Source organism: Pituophis catenifer, unplaced genomic scaffold, assembly GCF_029215685.1.
Source record: "Pituophis catenifer annectens isolate HBS135680 unplaced genomic scaffold, rPitCat1.0.hap2 SCAF_2, whole genome shotgun sequence".
Taxonomy (NCBI): domain Eukaryota; kingdom Metazoa; phylum Chordata; class Lepidosauria; order Squamata; family Colubridae; genus Pituophis; species Pituophis catenifer.
Genome location: NW_027256882.1, coordinates 84,599,937 through 84,621,786, shown reverse-complemented (window position 1 = coordinate 84,621,786; position 21,850 = coordinate 84,599,937). Strand labels below are relative to the sequence as shown.

General features: G+C 35.6%; 1 protein-coding gene across 1 annotated transcript in view; it reads left to right on the top strand.

Moving 5' to 3' along the window:
• Positions 1-21,850, top strand: part of DOCK3 (dedicator of cytokinesis 3) — a 180,406-nt gene that overhangs the window by 62,092 nt on the left and 96,464 nt on the right. The window contains exons 14-20 of the mRNA XM_070934373.1: positions 4,353-4,441; positions 7,906-8,031; positions 11,865-11,989; positions 16,597-16,759; positions 18,171-18,277; positions 19,047-19,218; positions 20,494-20,591. Coding sequence (XP_070790474.1) covers positions 4,353-4,441; positions 7,906-8,031; positions 11,865-11,989; positions 16,597-16,759; positions 18,171-18,277; positions 19,047-19,218; positions 20,494-20,591 — 880 coding nt within the window. The remainder of the gene's footprint in view (positions 1-4,352; positions 4,442-7,905; positions 8,032-11,864; positions 11,990-16,596; positions 16,760-18,170; positions 18,278-19,046; positions 19,219-20,493; positions 20,592-21,850) is intronic.

Genomic DNA, 21,850 nt, shown 5'->3' with positions numbered 1-21,850 from the left:
CATGGTTTCTCCATTAATCACCGGAAAAGCCACCTGGATCCCACAACATCCTTCATACATCTGGGAGCGAGGATAGATTCGGAACGGCTCCAGGTTTTTCTTTCACCAGACCGGCAACAGAACATCGAAGAGTTGGTCCATCACATTCTGTCCCTGAGCCATGTGACTTTGCTCAGCTTATCACAACTGCTTGGCAAATTTATCTCTTGTTTGTCAATAGTGCCGTGGTCCCGCAGACACTCGAGACCACTACAGTGGTTTCTCCTCCCATTTCAGAGGACAAGATGCAGCTCTTCCACGACCCAGGTATCCCTTCCGGCTCAGGTACGTACTTCCCTCCAATGGTGGGTGTTGGGGGCTCTGTCGAAGGGGTGCCTGTTCCACGAACCCAACTGAGTGATAGTCACAATGTCACACACAGTTGACACACAACAGATGCGAGCCTCTCCGGCTGGGGAGCCCATCTAGAGACTCAGGTAGTTCAAGGGCATTGGTCACAGACAGACTGCCTACTCAATATCAATTTCTTAGAATTAAGAGCGGTACATCTTGCTCTGCTGCATTTCCAACAAGCTCTACTTCACCGACATGTTCTGGTCCTAACCGATAACATGTCCGCAAAGGCCCACATAAATCGGGAGGGGGGCACTCACTCGCGGTCACTGATGACGGAGGCAGAATCCTTACTGGACTGGGCAGAGACTCACCTGTTATCACTGACGGCGGAACACATCTCGGGCAGCCAACATCAGGGTGGACTGGCTCAGCAGGGAACAACTGGACCCGTCGAAGTGGAGGCTACATCCAGATCTATTTCAGGACTTGGTCCGATGGTTTGGCCTACCGTTGTTCGATCTCTTCGCCCAACCAGACAATGCCCAACTGCCCAGGTTTGTCACGAGGTTCCCTTGCAGAGGGGCAGAAGCCCACAATGCCCTCCGCTGCCCGTGGCCTCCGGGCCTGCTTTATGCATTTCCCCCCATCCCTCTCCTCCCATGCGTGATTTGCAAACTGTTGTCTGAACGAGTGGAGCTTCTGTTGGTGGCACCCTATTGGCCTCGTTGTTCCTGGTTTTCAGACCTGGTGACTCTTTCCGTGGACCGGCCTTGGCACATTCCTCAGGATCGGATCTCGCTCAGCCAGGGGGTTATTCAGCATCCAAACCCCCAGTGGTTGCAATTAGCCATCTGGCGCTTGAGCGGATGCGCCTGAGGAAGGACAACATTTCAGGTGACGTCATTCATACCATCCAGGCCGCTAGGCGTCCTTCGACCATCAGAATCTACGACGCATCATGGAAGGCTTTCTGCCTCTGGTGTTCCACCGTCCATGTTGACCCTACGTCTGCAACCATTTCTGATGTTTTGGACTTCCTACAATCAGGTCTGTCCAAAGGCTTGGCTCCTTCAACACTGAGACGCCAGGTAGAGCCGCCTTGTCAACGGTATTGACTCTGGGTGATGTTCAGTCTCTCTCTCATGATTCTCAGATTAGAGGTTTTCTGAGGGGGGCCACTAACCTCAGGCCTCCTGTCATCCATCGTTACCCATCCTGGGATCTGTTCCTAGTGTTAAAGGCCCTTATTTCTGTCCCCTTTGAACCATTGGCATCAGTTAGTCTCCATTTTTTGTCCTTCAAACTGGCATTTCTTCTTGCCATTACATCGGCAAGGAGGATCTCTGAACTGGCGGCATTATCTGTACATAGTGACTTGTGCATTTTTCGCCCCAACACTGTTGTGCTAAGGTTAGATCCTTCCTTCGTGCCAAAAGTGAACTCGGCATTCCACAGGGGGCAAGAAGTTATCCTGCCCGACTTTTGCCCGCAGCCAAGACATTCCTTAGAGATCCAATGGCACATGCTGGATGTTCGAGGGGCCTTACGTCGTTATATTGCCAGGACTGCATCCTTTCGTAAGTCAGAAGCACTCCTAGTATCCTTTCACCCAGCATCCATGGGAAAAAAGGTATCCTCACAGACTGTTGCCAGATGGATTAAGGCTTGCATTTCTCTTGCTTATAGCTCTCAGGGCAAGCAATTGCCGGGAAGGGTCTGAGCCCATTCCATGTGTAGCGCGGCTACGTCTGCTGCCTGGTCGACGCAGACTTCCATGCTAGACATTTGTCGGGCTGCCACGTGGACATCCCTCTCGCCCTTTGTTAGACACTATAAGTTGGACTCATTCGCCTCGGCTGAGGCCTCCTTTGGGCGGAAGGTACTCCGATCTGTCCACTCTCCTGGGCTCCCGTGATCCAGCCAGCCTCCCTCCCACTGACTCTTGCTTGGGTATATCCCACCAATGAATTGCTGAGCATCGCTATGGAAAATGGATGTTGGCTCACCTGAACATCCCTTTTCTTGGCGATGCGAAGCAATTCAACTCACCGCTCAGGCTGCCTGGGGGGGGGGACTCCCGGGAGGTTGTTCCTTTGTTTCTCCTTAGGTCACATCTTCTGTGGGTGTCTTCGAGAAATAACTGACAAACAGAGGAACCAAGAGGCATGGTCAGACAAGAAAATTTAAAGATACACTACAGTCTCAGTCTCTATCAAGCGAATATGAGAGAACCCACCAATGAATTGCTTCGCATCGCCAAGAAAAGGGACGTTCAGGTGAGCCAACGTCTATCCTATAGTTTAGGAACAGTCCAGCATCATCATCTATTTTGACCATAATCTTGTGTTTCCGTTTGTTGTTTTATGAGAGGTACTTTCAAGTCACTATCTGAAATTTGAACAACTCTGCATGTTTATATTCATTGACTTTAAATATTTATTTGGGACTGCTTAAACACCAAAAATATATATATTTTTGGCTTTAAAAGCATGATTTTACAGTAGTCCTGCCCTATTTAGTAACCATTCAAAGTCACAACTGTGCTGAAAAAATAATTTTATGTCCAGTTCTTGAACTTATGTCTGTTGCATCACCCCCATGGTTAAATGATCAAGATTTGGGTGTTTGCAACCTGTGAGCATCTGTGAATGTGATCATGTGATTGCCATTTGTTTACTTCACAATTGGCTTGAGTCAAAGAAGAAATTGGCAGTAAAATTCTTAGTCACCTGATATCTCACCTCAACTGCAGGTGATTTGTTTAACAGCTATAGTGGAAGTGAGGCTATAAGTCCGTCCTGGTCACATGTTGTCTTGTATGGTGACCTCATTGTTTAGTGACAGAGTTGCCAGTGCCATTTGTGGTTCTTAAGAGTGGATGTCTGTATTTCTCTTTTGTAAGATCCTCTGAAAAAGAGGAAAGGAAAGAAAAGGCTGATTTTTCTAGTTACAGACCTCAATTCCAGAAGATGGCACTATAGATTTAATTTTTTTCTCATATTTTTACTCCTTAATTTTATAGAAAATGTGGGTACCCTGTTTCTCTTACATATCATGGCAGCAGAGAGAATCCCATGTAAAACACTCTCTAAAAGGTAGATGATTGCAATAAGTGCTACCACACAGAAGGCAGGAGATGGAGCTAGGTGTAAAGAAGTTGTCACGTTCTGGGAAAGAAAAAATAGATTTTTAAACCATGGCAGATGAGGAGGTGGTAGATATTTCAGCTTTATCTCTTAAGTGAGATGTCAGTCTGCCATTAGGTCTGGCAGAAGAGGCATGCTTCAGGTTTCATTTACAAAGGAATACCATCTGGTGGGACCGCAAAAGAGAGCCTTTTCTGTCACAGCAACCGCCTTCTGGAATGCTGTTCCCACAAATATTTGATTGACAGGAAGGTTGAGAACTCCAATCTTTTATAGACTCAAACATGCAATAACATAGCATATATAAAACTACACACACACACACACACACACACACACACACACACACACACACACACGCTGTATGTCTGTGTGTGTGTGAATAAATTCCTTATATAGTAGTTTAATTTTTTATTTCAAATGTCATCATCTAATTGAATGAGTAATTATTCCTTATAATAATTATAAATTATTTATTTATAATTTCAACTTTTATAATGATCCATGAATGTTAAGCTCTGATACCATTCTTTTAAGTTCTCAAATAGGAAGAATTAGATATATAAAGAACACAATTTTCTTAAATAGTATGATTACATAGATATAGTAGAAAGGTAACATCAGGCATGGAGATATATCAAGAAGCTACTAATGGATTTCAAATATACAATAATGAAATTTTCAAAGAAAACAAAACGTTTCTTACTATTAAAATGCATCATCTTAGATATTCACTTAATCTGAATTATATAAGATTCTTTTCTATAATGCTGCACATTACAGTTGTAAATAGTTTGTTTTCCTCTCTATGTAATTATGTACATATTTAATTTCATTGACAGTGCAAATAACATTGACTCTACTTTTCAGGTGCAACAATGAGAATGAATGGCATCAGATCCATGAAAATATAATTCGCAAGTCGAGCACCAAATATACAGCACCCAGTTCAAATTATGGTAATATTTTATTTTAGCTCTTTTAAAGATACATATTTTTTTGGGGTAATGAAAACATTATACTTGCCACATAGTTCATATTTAGAGCCTATGGCCATGAACAGTCCTCAAGGAATTATCTTTCTTGTGTATAAAAATGTGGGTGTAGAGGCTGGAGATTTTGCAGAACAAAAAAGCCTTTTAAAAAAAATCCAGTAACCTCTTCAGCATTGCTAATTATTAGTAGCCATGAAATATTCCTCTTACTTGAGATTTATATTTCTGGCTTCAGGTTGATGTCACATGATCAATGAGGAAGCAGTGTTCTGTACCTGCTTACCAGGTTGTTTCCTCCTCCCCCAAACATATTTGCATATTTTTCTGGCAAGGAGGGGAATACAGATAGTATAGAATGCAAGAAAGAATGATGAGATTGGGAAGTTTGCAGGGGGCACTGCTAACATCCTGGAGAGGGAAAAGAACTCATCCTTTCTCCTAGGACAGTGATGGTTAACCTTTTCGGCACCGAGTGCTGAAACTGGAGCACACACGCGCGCGCCTGCGTGTACATACACTGGAGCACCAGAACCCGGAAGAGAGCAGCTGGCTGGTGCACATGCGCTTGGCAGCCAGTTGCTCTTCCAGGTTCCGTTGTCCACATGTGCGCCGGACAGCTATTCTCTTCCAGGTTCTTTGCGTGAAGACCAGCAAAGAATCCTGAACAGAGCAGCTGTCTGGCGTGCATGCGCACAACAGAACCCAGAAGAGCAGCTGGTGACGGCACGGGTGCCCACAGAGAGGGTTCTGCATGCCACCTCTGGCATTCATGCAATAGGTTCACCATCATGGTCCTAGAACATATTTAGATTATGGGTTTGAAGCAAATCAATACTTAACATAAAAGGTGCATGTAAGGAAACTGATGCAGAATGGCAAGAATTCTGTTATTAATTATAATAGTGTTGTGTGTTACAAAATAGGACCAGCTTGAAACACTTGCTTGACATTTATTTTCAAATGCATACATCTAATAACTGCATCAACAATTAACACTTATCTGTAAAATTGGCTGTGGCACCTGCGTATTGTAAAACCAGATGTAACTGACTGAAAATAAGAAAGTGTGGATAATTGATGTGGCAGTAATGGGATAGTAGAGTAGAAGAGAAAAAATCAGAGAAGATCACACAGTATCATGTTTTAAAATTGAACTTGAAAGATTATGATATAAATTGGCTATGGTGGTTATCAGCACATGGAGTGCCATACCAAAAAAAGCCTTGGATGATACTTAGGAAATCTGTGTATTGACAGAATTTCCATCTGTCAATTACAAAAGGATACACTGTTTGGATCCACCCATAATATATTGATATGTTATGACATCCTAGGTTCACCAGCTAAAAAACAGATGAAATTTCACATTGTTATGTATGTAATTTACTGAAATAGGTGGCTATAGAAATCAAACAAATAAGTAAATAAATTAATAATAATAATAATCAAACATCAAAAACACCTGCCAGGCTATCTCACCTCCTTTACATGACTCTAAAGCTCTATGGGAAAACACCATTGGAAATAGAATCACTGCTCAGCACTATATACAGCCAAGGTATTGCAATGAAGTTTGGACTGGACAAATTTGTTTCATTACATCTGCTCTGTCATACTTGTCATCTTTTATTGATTTTATAGTATTCTTTTTATTTGATCGTTGTGAGCCACCCAGAATCAGACAGCATAAAATTTAACATTTTATTATGGTTGCTGCACAGTCAACCATATGTTTAGATTGGGCTTGGCATTTTTATTCACCTATCAAGTCCTTCCCAAGGACCTGGACGAAGTCTGTCTCTACTAATTGCCTCCCTGAAATCTGAAAAACTTTCAGATAATCTGCTTCCTCCAGGCTTCTCAACAGCTGCAGAGTGACCAATATGTCAACATCCTTTCTCCAAAATGTTGGACTGGTTGGTAGTTGTTGAAAACCCCTGTGCCTGCCATTTTCATCTGCATAAAATTTGATGTGTTCTGTTTTGACACCTGATAAATCAGTGTTGCTTAATGTGCTTTGATTGCTTCATATCTAAATTATTAAAACATCTCACTGACATGTCTTCCTCTTCTTCATTGGTCCAGGTTTAAATTGCTGGTTCATGTTGTTTTAAATGTTTTAATACACTTCAAAGCCCTGCACTGGCTAGCAATTAGAGCCAGGTGCCACTAATTTATTTTTATTTTTTGCCTTTTGGGTATTGTGACGCTGTATAACTTCCTTCATCTATATTGTTAAACAAGTATATAAACTTAAAAACTACTCAACCAGCCTCCTTAGCACTTTTGCTATTCCTGTTACTCTAAGAGCAACTTTGGGATTGATTTAGCCCCAGAGTTTTAGAGTTGTTACCCTTGTACTCTTAGGATGACACAAAAAGTTTTAGGCTTTAAATCTAGGCTTAAACTTTTCAGTTATGAGGAATAGAGGATTTTGTGATTGGACAGTTTAACATGTGGACTGCTCAGTAACAGGCCTGTTTGACTTTTATATTGAATACGGCTTAATTTTATTCACTTTAATTAGTTATATATTTAGTTTTTATAGGTCAGGTTTATTATTTTCATTGTAAAAAGACTTCCCTTTTGCTATGACATTATTTCTTTTATAATTAGAACTGCCTAGTTTTTAAACTATCTACTTTACATTATTGTATATTCTAATTTAATTGATACTTCGTTATTTATATTCTTTGTATAGTTTTATCAGTTATAAGTATATATCATTAATATGTATTAATGTTAATATATATTAATATGTATCATTAATATGTATTAATATATATCATATAATAATTGTTATTACCACCAATATAATACGCTTTTGAGAACTGTGTTGGTTACCATTTGGTTTCTGAGTACAATTCAGGGTGCTAGCTTTTATTTAAACCTTACTTGGTTCACAACCTGGATATCTGTACACCATTTTGTCCTACTAACATTTTCCTGCTTGTGGGAAGTGGCCAATACTGGGCAAAAGTCATTTAGTTTTAATCCTATTTATTTTACATACTTTTTACACATACTACCGTATATTTCTATGACGTATTTTACTTGCTCACTGTTGAATGTTATGTCTGCAATTTGAAAGTGCTTCTGACAAGAACAAAGAAAGATCTTTCCACTTGATAAAATGGTGTAGGATAGTCTCTTTGTATCCTGTCACTTGGCATTACCATTTGCAGGAGTTGCCCCTCTCCTCTGAACAAATACACATCTAGAATTGTTTTGTGCTGCTCTTTCTACTGTGTTGAAGAGGATAATCTCTTATATTATTTTTTGCTGCTCAGACATTAAAAATATAATAATTCTTATTCTCTGATAACGTAGTATTATGTTGTCTTTAACATCATTCTGCTACATTGTATTTTTAATTTGTTTCAGGGTAAATTGAATTGTAAGGATCTAATTTTGTTCCTTTTTTTCAGGACTTATCATTTCTCTTCAAATTGTCCGTGGAGAAATGGAACAAATTCGAAGAGAATATCCTATTATCTTTAACAGAGGGGTGTCTATTACAAGAAAAATAGGATTCCCAGATGTGATCGTGCCTGGTAAGTGAATGAAAGTTCCATGTATAGCCCTTATTGAATCCTGGTCTTTATCAATGTAAATAGTACTATAAAATAAATACTAAATAAAAGATGTAGCTGAGTGATTTAATTGTAAATAGTAATATTTTACTAAAAATAACTTGACAGAACTAAAGCTTATACAAGAATGTTCTTTTTATTTTTTTCCTCCATGAAACCCCTCCTTATAACTTACATAGAATTATAACTCCAATTGTAATTTGATAATGCTTGCTATTCTGCTTAGATTTTAAGTATGGGGATGAATTTTTTATAGATGGTTTTAATGCACCACTTTTTTTCTTTCTAAATGTTACTTTAGATGATATGAGCATGTTTTAGAAGTCAGTCTTAAATTATGAATGAATGCATATATGCAATGTATGGGTCTTCTAACTAGTTCTCCAAATGCCTATCTTGGTTTTAAACCACAGATATACATTAGTGTAAGAAAGCTTGTGTTAGTAAGGATTATGTTACTCATGAAATCCCTTTTGTGAGCCCTACAGAATTTCAACATTGAAATAGCAGTTTTTAATGCTGTATGGAATACTGCTTTCAGAATGAAAATGGTTTCAAAAGCACTTTGATCGTGTATCAGCTTTTCAGCAAACAAACATTTCCATTGTTTTGATTGCTCCTTATTGAAAATTTGACTTTCATCTTCTTTTAGTACTTCAAGAAAGGAATTACAGTATCAAAAATACTACAATTAGAAATTATAAGAGGTTTAAAAAGGTACTTGTTAAGTACTTCCAAGTGGTTTTTTAGTTCTCTGTCACTTAGAATTTTAGTACAAGGAGGATTTTTAATTAATACAAAAGGCAGTGACAGATAAAATTAAATTGAATTTGTTTATGTTTAGTATTTCATTATAATGTTGCTTTGTACCACAATAATTTTATATTAAAGAACAATATAAGACTGCTGATTTCAGTATCAAGCAATATTTTGCACTTTTGTGTTCTGAGATTGGTACATTTACAAAATTCAGGAGATGGCTCATTCTGTTTTTTTGAAAAACATTCTGATGGCACACATCCATCAGAACCCTCCTTCCCTGAGCCTCCCTGTGCTCGCATGTACCCTGTATCCCATTTTCCTGGCTACCCTGAGCTTCTGCCACATTGCATCACCTACCAACTCATACATGGCCTGGGCTCAGTCTCTCAGGGCTATCCTAAGCCCCTTTGTGGCACCCTTGATATTTTATCATGAAAGTAAAATCGGTGAAGTCTCCTTAAAATTGTGCTTCACTTTTGATGCTTTAATCTTTATAGGTTTTGGGAAGGAACAATACAGAAGGAATTACTTTCTTTCAGGATGTGTTTTTTTTTTTTTTTAAATTCTGACTTAGTATATAGTTCTGGAATTACCTGGCAGTTTCCTATCCAAGCAGCATCCAACCTTGAACAGTGCTTAGTTTTTAAACACTCAGCAGGTGATGCTCCAAGCATTGTTATTATTAGAAATTATGAGTGAGTCGAATATAATACTTAAGAATTTACCCAACATATCTCTTTGGTTCTTGATTTTTATTTCATGTGTGGTCACATATTTCTAATCTATTTATTTGCAAACAAGTGAACATCTTTTCCCTTTTTCTCAATTATTGAATGTATTTTGTTTTTAATTACTCATAAAATGTGTGTTTTAACATTTAATTGTCAATAATACTTGATTTTATCTTTCTTGTCTAAATTTTCTTGGCACCCTGTTTATCTTCCCTTCATTCTCTCCACTTAATGGCACAGAGATGAAGATAGTTGGGTGTAAGTTGTTGCTTCATTGTGTTCTGACCATTTATTGCTTGCTGTTTTTCACATTTTCTACACCATATTTTACCCCATAATTTTAACTGATTGTTTAAAATTCATAAATATAAGTTAGCTATGCTGATGGTGTATGCCAGAAAATACTTCCCATTACCCAGTATCTTACACATTCTGACTAAATGAACTCTCTGAGCTGTGTTCACACACTCATAGTTTCCCCCACTTCAGAGTGTTTAGAAAGTATGGGGATTACTTTTGGAATGGAACAGTTATAAGAATATACCACAATTCCAGATTGGCGTTTTGTCATCACTGTATTGTATTCATTGGTGTTTTTGCCACCCAAACTAATACTAGTGAATAAAATTATCTACCCCTCCTGTGCATCCTAAATTACTCTGAAAAGATAGGGAAAATTAAGTTATGAAATAAAGGCAAGAATACTTGGAAAAAATATAGATTATTTTATTTCCAGTTCAGTTTACTTATGAGATATCCTTGGAATACCCAGCAGCAAAAGGACAAAGATAGACAACAAGAAATAGCATTTCATTACTATCTATGACAATTTATGAAAAAGATATTTATGCTTGGGAGCAGTAAGTGGCAATGGGGCAAAGCCTATTTCTCTTATTATCTCACTTTTTATTTATAAACCAAGTTTTAGGTTTTCTATTGATGTCGCTATTGTTGTTTTTATTTTCTGATGTTTGTGTTCCTCACATCCTTTTTCTATGTACTGTATTACATGGAGTCTAAACCTTTCATAGATAGCAATTTATTTGTTGTAAAATTGTAATATACACAAATTTTCTCCAAAGAAAGGAGATTCTTCCAGTTTCGACCATGCAGTTCTACGTTTATATGTTACATGTCCTTATGGATACAAGTACTAAGGCTTATGATTATATTATTGAAAAGGATAACACAATTATATTTTCTAGAATACAGTCCTAATTAAGTAATATTGCTGTTGCAATTTTTTAAAAAAGTGTTATGGGTGGTTTTTTAATCTTGTAGTTTATTATGTTTTTAATGTTTTAAGTGAATATTTTGATCTTGTAATCTGCCCAGAATCTTTTGGAATGGGTCCCCATAATAAATATAAAGTGTTTGGTTAAGTATGGCTGTTGACCAGTGCTGTGAAAGTGTGAATGACCATAAGCCACTGGAGCATATGTAACAGCAGCAATGTCCTTTTTGGAGGGTAGTGACTTTCTTCTTGCAACCGTATCACACATCTCATTTGTTGTTCAGTGTTTTCCTGATGATGGTCGCATAAATAGTGGCAATGTAAGAAAGGCCTTTGATTGAAATATTTGACTCTAATTTCCCCTTCAAAAGGACTGGTAATCCTAGATTTCATATACTTCTACCACATACAAATACACAATTATGGATTATTTTCCTCAATAAATAAGTATACTATTTTTGATATATTTGTTTAATTGAGTTCTTGTTATCTAGTTTTAGAACTTGTGATATGGGAAATAAATTATTTTTCAGTTATATTTATGCAGAAATATTGAAAATTCAAAAGGATTCACAAACCTTTAAGCACCACTTTGGTTGCTTAAAATTTGATTTTTTTTTCAAATTGCTGTGTAGACCTGTCCTACAGAGGGGATGGGAGAATGTATGCAATAAAAGTTAGAGTATTCACTTTATTGTTTACAACTGTTGTATTGTTTACAAATGTTTATAAATTAGCTATCAATGTGGAAATAGAACACTCTTAAATGATTTGACCATTTATTTGTTAACTAGATAATTTAAAAGGAATTTGAAAATCTTACCTCCTGTCCTCTCCCTCTCCTTTATCTCATAATTAGTTTCCTGTTTTCAGACTCCATAAAGCATTACTAATAGCGATCAAATATAATACACTGATAATAAATGTTCATTTTTGTTAACTATTCATTTTACAATTGGAATGAGTTGATATCTCATCATAATAGTGAACAAAATATCATTGGTTTGTCCAAAAGAATAATTTACTATGTGCTCTTTTCTAAAAACATTTTCTCTCCTTGTATGTAGGTGATATACGAAATGATTTGTACCTGACTTTAGAGAAAGGAGACTTTGAGAGGGGTGGAAAAAGTGTTCAAAAGAACATAGAAGTAACTATGTACGTTCTCTATGCAGATGGAGAAATTCTAAAGGTCAATATTTACGTACTTTATTCAATGTATTTCTGTCATGGTTGGGTTTAAATTCTTTAAAATTCAAAATCTTTTATATGTGGAAGGGTTGAAATTCTTAATCAAATCTTCACTTTAAATTATTGATGAACTAAAGCAAAAAATAGAAACATTTCTTTTTCCGCTAGAAAAATTGCTTATTGTACTGGTTGTTATTCAAGATTCTTTTGCATGATTTAATCTGCTCTATTTTCTATCCAAGAATATCTAGCACCAACTGTGTTTTTTAGATGAACTATTTAATTTATTATTACATCACTTTTCCATCTTTTCACCAAAATGTTCATGGAAACGTAACATGGTTTTTCTCCATTTTACACTGTGGTCTGATTTCAATGAGGATTCCAACCACAAAACAATACTATTTGCATGTCGAATGCTAATTAACCCTCCCAAGAGAATCCACACATTTCAAATGGTATTGCATTGCATAGCATATTATAAAAACTGTATCTTCTCTTCTTATATCTGAAAGCTGAAATCAATGAAATATTTTAATAATATTGAAGACCTCATTCTATCCACATTACAGTATAGTATACATAATCAATTGTCAGTTCCTTTTAAGAAAATTAATCTTGTCTTCACTTTAATGGCTTTCTAACTAATTATACTAGACTTTTTTTTTTATTGGTTTTTATTGTGAAATATAGAAATACAATTCAACATTTTTCAGTTCCATGGTGTTAAATATAAATACATATTATTTACATATTATTTATATAGTATTGCATCTTTGCTTGTATATGATTTAGATATTAATTACAAATAGTAATGGACAGTTCTTTATGATCATATATATATGTTATTTACTTGTTGTTTACATAGATTACAACCTTAATTCAGTAATGCACATAGTAATAGTTAACTCTTTATGATCATTATTAGTTAACCTTTATACTTCTCAAACTTCACTTTTTGTTTCTTTTCTCTATCCACTCATACCACAGCTCCCACACATTATAATATTCCGTGTTCTCTCTTTCGCTAAGTTCTAATGTTAGCTTATTCATTTCGGCGCACTCTAATATTTTCCTGATTACTTGTTCTTCGGGTGGTAGTTTTTTCTCCTTCCAATACTGAGTGTAGGTTATTCTTGCCGCTGTCGTTATATGTATAATTAGATACTTCTTCTTTTTTTCGTATTCTGTTTTCAAGATTCCCAGGAGAAAGATTTTCGGTTCAAAATCAATATTATCTTTTATTATTTATACTAGACTCTTTCTATCTATCAATGTTTCATTTTTAAGTTTTTGTATTCACCCATTTTAACCATTTTAAATTATGTTCATGTGGTCCTGTTAGAGCAAAGCAATAGATTTTAGACTCAGGGAAGAAGTTGAACACGCAGAGGAAAACCATCTGTATATCCATAACCATGATAGTCACTTATTTGCATATTCTTAATTTTTTGTGGTAATTAACTTCATGGATCATGTACTGAATTGTTTTAACACTTATGCTATTATTGTTTCCACCCTGGGCTAGGCGTGTACACACACATTTTTTGTATTTTCTACTCCTTTTCTTTTTCTGAGTCCATACTTTGACTCAATGAATTAACTATTTTGGAATAGTCTTCTGAGGGTTTTCACATTAGGAACTTGAACCCATAATCCAGCCTCAGCCTCCAGGGAAGTCTGTACCATGTTTGGCCCCAGGATGCAACAATTATGCAGTTTCAGCTTCACTCCAGGCTATCACAGCAATACCCTTAACCATATTGGCTCCTATTATCCCCAAGTCACCTCATTCAGTATGTTCTATCCTCCCTGCCATAACACTGAAATTATTTTGTATTATTTAAACAAAGCTTAAAAAAAGCTGGGCAAGTTTACTTTTATTGCTTGTTTAGATATTGTTAAATTAGGTTAACCCTAAAATTCAGGAAATGGTTACCAAATTTAACACCACAATTTTGGCTATTTATGTATTTAATTTGCCATCCATCTCGTATCAAAATGACCCTGAAGGGCTTTCAGCATTAAAATGCTAACAGATAAATATTTCTACAACAATAAAATGGAAATCACAATCAAAATAATATTATAGTTAAAGGACGGGGAACGGAACAGGATGTGCATGGGGGGGGAGGAATTGCTTCTTAATTCATCAGCCACATCCAGTGTGATGCACCCCAATTTGGGCCCCAAACCATTTCATAGAGCCAGGTCTTCAGGTTTTTACAGAAGGATCTTCAAAAGAGTGAGAGACAATCTCACCTCAGAAGATAAAATGTGCCAAAGGGTAGGAGCCGTGGCAGATAATGTTCTCCTGGGACTCAGTCAGCTGGAATTCCTTGACTGACAGGGCCCACAGCATGCCCTCTCTGCCAGTCAAATTAAGCATCTAATATAAGGAAGAGAAAAATGGGAAAGAACTGGAAAGTGGGAAATAGGATAGGAAGGTGAAATATTTTCAGTTCTTCCTGGTGTATTCTGTCTGTAAACTGATGTTAAGTTCTTACCTTTATTAATAAATTCTTTTAAAATTATTTTCAATCAGCTAGGATAATTGTGAATAATTTATAATGATTATTAAGTAGTGATGCTGCTCTATAATTTCTTGTCAAAGTCCTTCAATAATGCTATATTTGTATATTTCCAAATCTCAGGGATCTTTCTTTCCTATAAAATAAAATTCATTATATTTTGCAAAGATTGTAAAAATTCATCCTCAGAGCATTTATGATAAGAACCTGTTAATCCATCTGGTCCTGGCATTTTTCTTGGTTTAATCTTTTTTTATAGCTTCACAGTTCATTTTTCCCTATTTCTTTTACTGTTAATATTGACAACTCTTTCTATAAAAAATTAATTTGATGAGAGATAGTTATCTTCCCTGGAGAGTTCTTTAATTCTTCTTTTTATTTCATCTAAAATAGACTGGGTTTTCTCTTGACTCTTGTAAAAGTTGAGTATTATATTTATTTGTTCAACTTGTATGCCGCCTTTCTCTGAAGACTGAAGGCGGCTTGATATATTATATAATATATCCTCTTTAATGAAATAGGCTTTTCTTGCATCTCAAACTATACTTATGTCAGTGTCTGCATTTAGATTATTTTCAAAAAATTCTGTTAATTTCTTTTTACAAAGTCTACTCATCAACTCTATTTCACCACAATCATCAGCACCACTTTTAGCGGAGCTCTTTCCAGTTTGCTATTTCTTCTCTAGAAGTCTTTACCATATCCACTCTTGAATTTTCTGTTTTTGTAGAAAAAGGTATACTACTCAAGCCCGGTGTTCTACTGTTAAGATTCATCCCACCACATTTCTGTAACTCATATTACACCATACATATCTTTGTTCTTTATGATATCAATCTCACCTTGCTAGTTTTCCATACCTTGTCCAATAATATAAAGGCATTTAGGGTAATGGGTTAGGCTCACTTTTTGTTTCCTTTTATGTCTTTACTTTAATATCTGTACTTCTTTTGCTTTTTTTAAGCTCCTAATATCACTACACTAGAATTTTTTTGTTGTATATAATACATTGTTAGCCAATCTGCTACTCATTTATTCCTACCCCTTTGCATTCTAATTTAAAGCCTTCCTGACCAGTTTAACTAGTCATCATCCAAAGATATACTTTCCTCATCCAAAGATGTACTTAGATGTAGATAACTATACTTAATGTCACATCGAAAACAAATCAATCATAGTACAATATTTTTGGCTGGGAAGTTTAGCTATTTCTGTAGAAATACATAACTTCCTAAAGTTTAGGAGAAGGAATGACAGAATCTGGCATCAGAGTGCAAAAAGGATCAGTCGTTACATACCCACAAAGAAAGCCCAACCCATTTGATTGTTGTTGGCCCTAACCCCAACCCTTATGTAATTCTATTAACTATTATCTGAAAAGATTTCTGTGCATAAATATCTATGAGTTTTTCAGTCATCCAGGTCATGGTTGTCCCAAAGGTGCTTTTTAAAAGGCAACTTTTAAACTAGACTTTCTTAGTTTATTTCCTTAAAACATTGTTTCTCATCCAAGAAACTTCTTCAGTTCTGACTGAAGTTCTATCAGAACTGAAGGAATTTCTTGGATGAGAAGCAAACCTTTTTCAAGGAAATAAACTAAGAAAATCTAGTTGCCTTTTTAAAAGTACCTTTGGGAATGTCTGTGCATAGGCTTTAGCAGTAATTCAGTTTAATTGAACCTTCACTTGTGGACCTGGTATTTTGCACCTGACATAAAGCAAAATTACCCTTTACTTAAGATTCCTGGATTACTCTAGCTTTGTGGGGATTCCAGGCTTTCCACAGAGACTGTTTTGGAGACAGAAGACCAAATGTGTTCCCTCTCTCTCCCTTTCTCTCTCTCTCCCTCTCTCTTTCTCTCTCTCTCCCTCCCTCCCTCCCTCCCTCTCTCCCCCTCCCTCCCTCCCTCTCCTGTGGAATGTGAATTGACCGTCTGACAAAGGGGCTACATGCACAACACAGACTAATTAAAATATACATAATGCTTGTATTGTTAGCATGAAGTTGTTAGTATCTTGTATCATCATGTTTAGTGTAATATTTTAGCATTCTTACCTTGTACCTTTTTTTTTTGTAGGACTGCATTAGCTTAGGCTCAGGAGAATCAAATAGAAGTATGTATCATTCCTTTGTTCTCTATCATAATAATAGCCCTCGCTGGGGAGAGGTCATCAAACTCCCAATTCCCATTGACAGATTCCGTGGATCTCACCTCCGTTTTGAATTCAGACACTGTTCTAGTGAGTATAACTTGTTAATATTTTACATATTTTTATTAAGGATTATATTAAATAGATAAGGCAAATAACCAAAACCTACAAAAATACAGGTAGCCCTTGATTTATCACCACGATTGGTACAGAGTCTTGGTCATTGAATAAAGTGGTTGTTAAGCAAGACACCCAAGTGACTGCTTCACTCAACGACCGAACTCTGGTACCTCAGGGAATGGGGGAAGTTTTGGAAGGCCTCGGCCAGCTATAGGGCTCACCAGTGTACATAAACCTTCTATGTGCCGGAATGCCTGGCCTCTCTTCCTGTCCCACCATGCCAAGTAGGCCTGGGCCTTATCACTTATCACTGGACCACTTCATTACATACAAGAGGCCTTCTCTCTGCCAACTTCTGTTTCTTTTAATATCTTTTCCTCTTCTCTAGAAATTCTTATCACCTTTCAAGGTCCATTTGTAATTGTCATGATGTAACTCAAGTAAATCTCCTACAATTCAATTTAAAAAGATATTCCACAATTTATTTTTAAATTTTTATATACAGTATTTTAAATGTTACAATATTTGTGGTATAATATAAGAAATTATAAAAAATAAAGATTTCACAAAGCTGGACAGATGTGGTGTTCTTTCTTTTCAAAATGGATTGAAGAGAATTCCACTCAGCGACTGGTAGATCTATGGTTCTGCAGATTTTTCTTCTTAAAAAAACACTAAGAAAAGTAAAACTCCAAAGTAAAAAGATGAGCTTTGTCTGAACCTTGAGTCCTGAAAAGCTGTATATATTGCTTGGAGCATGATGGAATCCACAACTTCCAGCTGATCACACGTGGCTCCAAAAATAACGGCTTCTGCTATCTGTTCATATAAATTAGCTGTCCAAAGTACATGAGGGCAATCTCTAGTTCCAGAAGAAAATTCAGCAGTCCTCATTTCATATCTAGCTGCCCCTGCAAAAATGCAGGCATTGGTTTTCCCCTCATCAGAAGCATTTCCAAGTATAACATGTTTCTCTAGCTGCAGGAAATCTAATTGTCATATTTTGCATGTTTTCAATAGATTAGTGCATAGATTAGGAAATCATTTGAAAATATATGACAAAGTAAATTATTGCAACTATATCAGGCAGTAATTGTCACAGGAACTTACCTAATTTATAGCTGCACAAATATAAAAGTAGTTGGAAGCAGTGTTTTTTTATTCTTGCAATTTTATGACATGTCAGGTTGTGAATGACTAGTCCAGAATCACCCACAGAATTGCATGCTCTAGTGAAGATATGAACCCTGACTTGTTTAGTTATACAGTACATATGCAGTGTGACTATCATAGCATATTGACTTTCCATTTCTTACAGATAACCTAAAGACCTAATCTGTCATTTTTAAAATGTGTGTAAATATTTGATTTTGTTTTGCAGCAAAAGATAAAGGAGAAAAGAAGCTCTTTGGCTTTGCGTTTACACCATTAATGAGAGATGATGGTACTACCCTATCTGATGATATTCATGAGCTTTATGTTTATAAGGTAGTATTCTTCATTTTTTGTATTTTGATCCTTCCATGATTGTATCCTCTCTTTGGCTTATATTTAATGTCATAAACACATCTGCTTGAATAGAGGTTTGCACTAGAAGATCTCCAAGGCCCCCTTCCAATTCTGTTATTCTGTTCCATAAAAGTTTGTAGTTTTAACTTTTCTAAATAAACAGTCAAAATATTGCAGTTAGTAATCATGAAAAAGTATTACTAAAATTTCTGTTCCTTTTTTCTTGTTTTATAATAAAGCCATCTGAGCACAATATTAACACAAATTGTAAAAAGGTTCCTTATTCACCATTTTGGGGTGTTCTGTTACTGCTTTTTGATAGAACAGAGTATCCCACACAGATTGTGAAAAAAATAGTCCATTTAGCAAAGAACAATATTTTGATTTGAGTTGCTAGAATAGATATTTAGAATCCTTGACAGGTAAAATAAATGAAAAAATGTTTCATTTTGGGGTCACAGGGATACATTTTAATCCCTCTGAAAATTGAGATAAATTACTAATTCTGATTCTGATATTTAAAAGGAAGCTAATTCTAATGGCAGGTATATGTAACTTTTTGATTATCGTAAAAATAAAATTTTTCTAAATGATGTAATTAATAAATAAAGGCTATACTCATTTGTAGGCAGAACATATACATGAATAGAATCAGTGTTGCTTTTCAATATAGTCTGATTAACATAACAATATAATATAACAACATAAAATATAACAAATATAATAATTTATTTTCTTGTGTCTCCAGTGTGATGAAAACAGCACTTTCAATAACCATGCACTTTACTTGGGTCTTCCATGCTGCAAAGAAGATTATAATGGTTGTCCCAACATCCCTTCAAGCTTGATTTTTCAGCGCAGCACCAAAGAGTTTTTTTCAATCTCTACTCAGCTGTCTTCTACCAAACTTACCCAGAATGGTATAGCAGTTTTTTATTCCAACAATTCATAATTCATAGTCCACCTTTTCAGTAAAGCAGAATAGTCTGATTTATTTACATGCTTGAAACAGATTTTCATATGACGGTTCTGATTGATTGAGTTACTTGCAGCATGTATCTGTACTTGAAGGATTCTGTTTCTATGTGTATGGAACAGTTATGAAACACAAAACAGAAAATATTTTCAAACTAAAAATATATACTTTGCGGTGATTAACTTCCCAATTGCTATTGTAAATAAAGTATAATTAATTATTTTAATAATAATAGAAAAAAATCAAAGAATTGGGTATTTAGGGTATACAAATTCATAAAAAGTAGCCTTGAAAATGAGATTCTCAATCATCCAGGTCATGGTTGTCCCAAAGGTGCTTTTTTCAAGAGGCAACTGGACTTTCTGGTTTTTCTTTGAAGATGTTTCGCTTTTTATCCAAAAAGCTCCTTCACCTCTGACTGGAGGGTGGGTAATAGAAGGATTTATACCCCTTGCAGACAACTGGTCATTTGCAGTCTCTTACCGGGTCGTTAAGGTCATCTGGAAGTTTATCAGGGTCATCTTAGTGGTGCAAATTAGATACAGACAGAACAGAAAAAGAAGCAACTATTCTCTCCTATTGACCTTGACTCTTGGTGATTACATGGATATGTCCATATAGTTTTCCTGACAACAAAAATTGATATGACTGGGAATTTTTTCTTTAGTTACTCAGCCTATAGCACTGGAATTTCTGCTGATTTCCTTTCCAAGAATAAATTGGGTCTTATCCTACGGAGGGTTTTTTCCAAGATCAACCAACTTGTCTAGATGTTGCCACCTACTGTAATTACATCAAGCATTTTCACATAAGATATATTCCTACAATACTTACTAAATTAAAATTGTTTAGACAGGCATTTTTGAATCTGGCTTAGTATGCTATGCTGTTATGTCTTAGTTATACAATATAGAAGGAACTGCAGTTTATTCAATATAAAATTAAATATAATAGTTCAGTGCACTTTCATTTAAATTAATATGTTTCTGGGTCACATACTGTGAAAACAAGAGAACATTATAATTGAAATTACAAGTATTAATCACAATTGTGTCCAATAGCTTCTCAAATTATTTAACAAATATATTTTATATTTTGTTCATGCCCAGGACTAAATGATCTTCATAAAAATTGCTATCAGTGTATTCAGAGTATTTTAGATAATGGTACTATTATTTATATACTTATTTATATATTATTTTTTTTCTACTATATACAGTGGACCTGCTTGCTCTTCTGAAATGGAAAGCATATCCAGATCGTGTAATGGATATTTTAGGAAGACTGCGCCAAGTCAGTGGTGAAGAAATTGTTAAGGTATTGAATTTGGTCTAAGCTATTATTAACAAATTAATTACAATAACTCATCACTTTTAGGGAAAAAACCAAAGTTATTAATATTTGTATTTATCAATAAATAAAATATCAGTGTGATTACCTTAATCATAAATGTAAATGATACAGTGACATCAAGTCTTTATTTGCTTCAATTTAATAGAAAGAATTTTGCCAGACTAAAACTACAACCTTGTAACCTAATAGATATACCCTGAGAGATTCTAGGTGTGGCCACTCTAAAAACGTCCTCCCTCCCCCAGACAGTTCAGGAGTGCACAGTCATTTATTCTGTGTGGAATGTACAGCCTCCTCCTGTTGAGACCATGGTATTCTTGCCAATATCCCTTCCCCACTCCTTCTCCAGGTGCACTTTTCATCACATGTATTGAAAATGTGTGATACAGTATAAATAAGACTAACAAATAATGATTAATATTAATGATCTGCACATCTGAGGTTACAATAGCAACTAGAATTTTCTAGATTGCTGTTACTAAGTGATGCAGTCACATGACATCACATTTTATACCACATTGCTTAGTGGCAATAATCCCAGTTCCAACTGCAGTGGTAACTCAAGGACTAAAATTAGCAATTTACACCAAATGTCTGGAAAGTTCTTCCCAAAGCCATTTGAACATTTTCCTGCCAGCATCCCTGTTCTCACTTTTACCATCATATTGTATGCTTGTACTTGTAGCTATAGATCCTTATTAATTTTTAAAAATATAAAAATGTGTATTTGATTGCCTATATTATATAAATACATAAATACATAAATACAACCATAGATAGTTATCAAATACACAAATAATAAAAAAATCAAGATCAAAATTCTAATACTTCATTAGTGCCATAAGAGAACCCTATCAAAAAGATTAATCTGGATTTTTGCCTCTCAGATTTGTCCCTTGTTATTGAGTGGACTTGACTTAATAAAAAGGGTCATAAAACAAATTGAGGTCTAGAGGAATTTAACATTTACTCAGAATATCTGGCTTTGATTTTTCTATCTGGCTGGTTTAAAATTTTAATGGGCTATTTTATGGGTAAGGGGTTTTAAAATTTGGGGAAGCCAAACTGATCTAATTCTGTTTTAATTTATTTTAATTTTTATACTGTATGTATTTTAATTTTGGCTGTTCACCGCTCTGAGTCCTTTGGGAGAAGGGCGGTATACAAATTTAATAAACCTTAACCTTAACCTTAACCTATAGAATATTGTACTTCAGAATTAG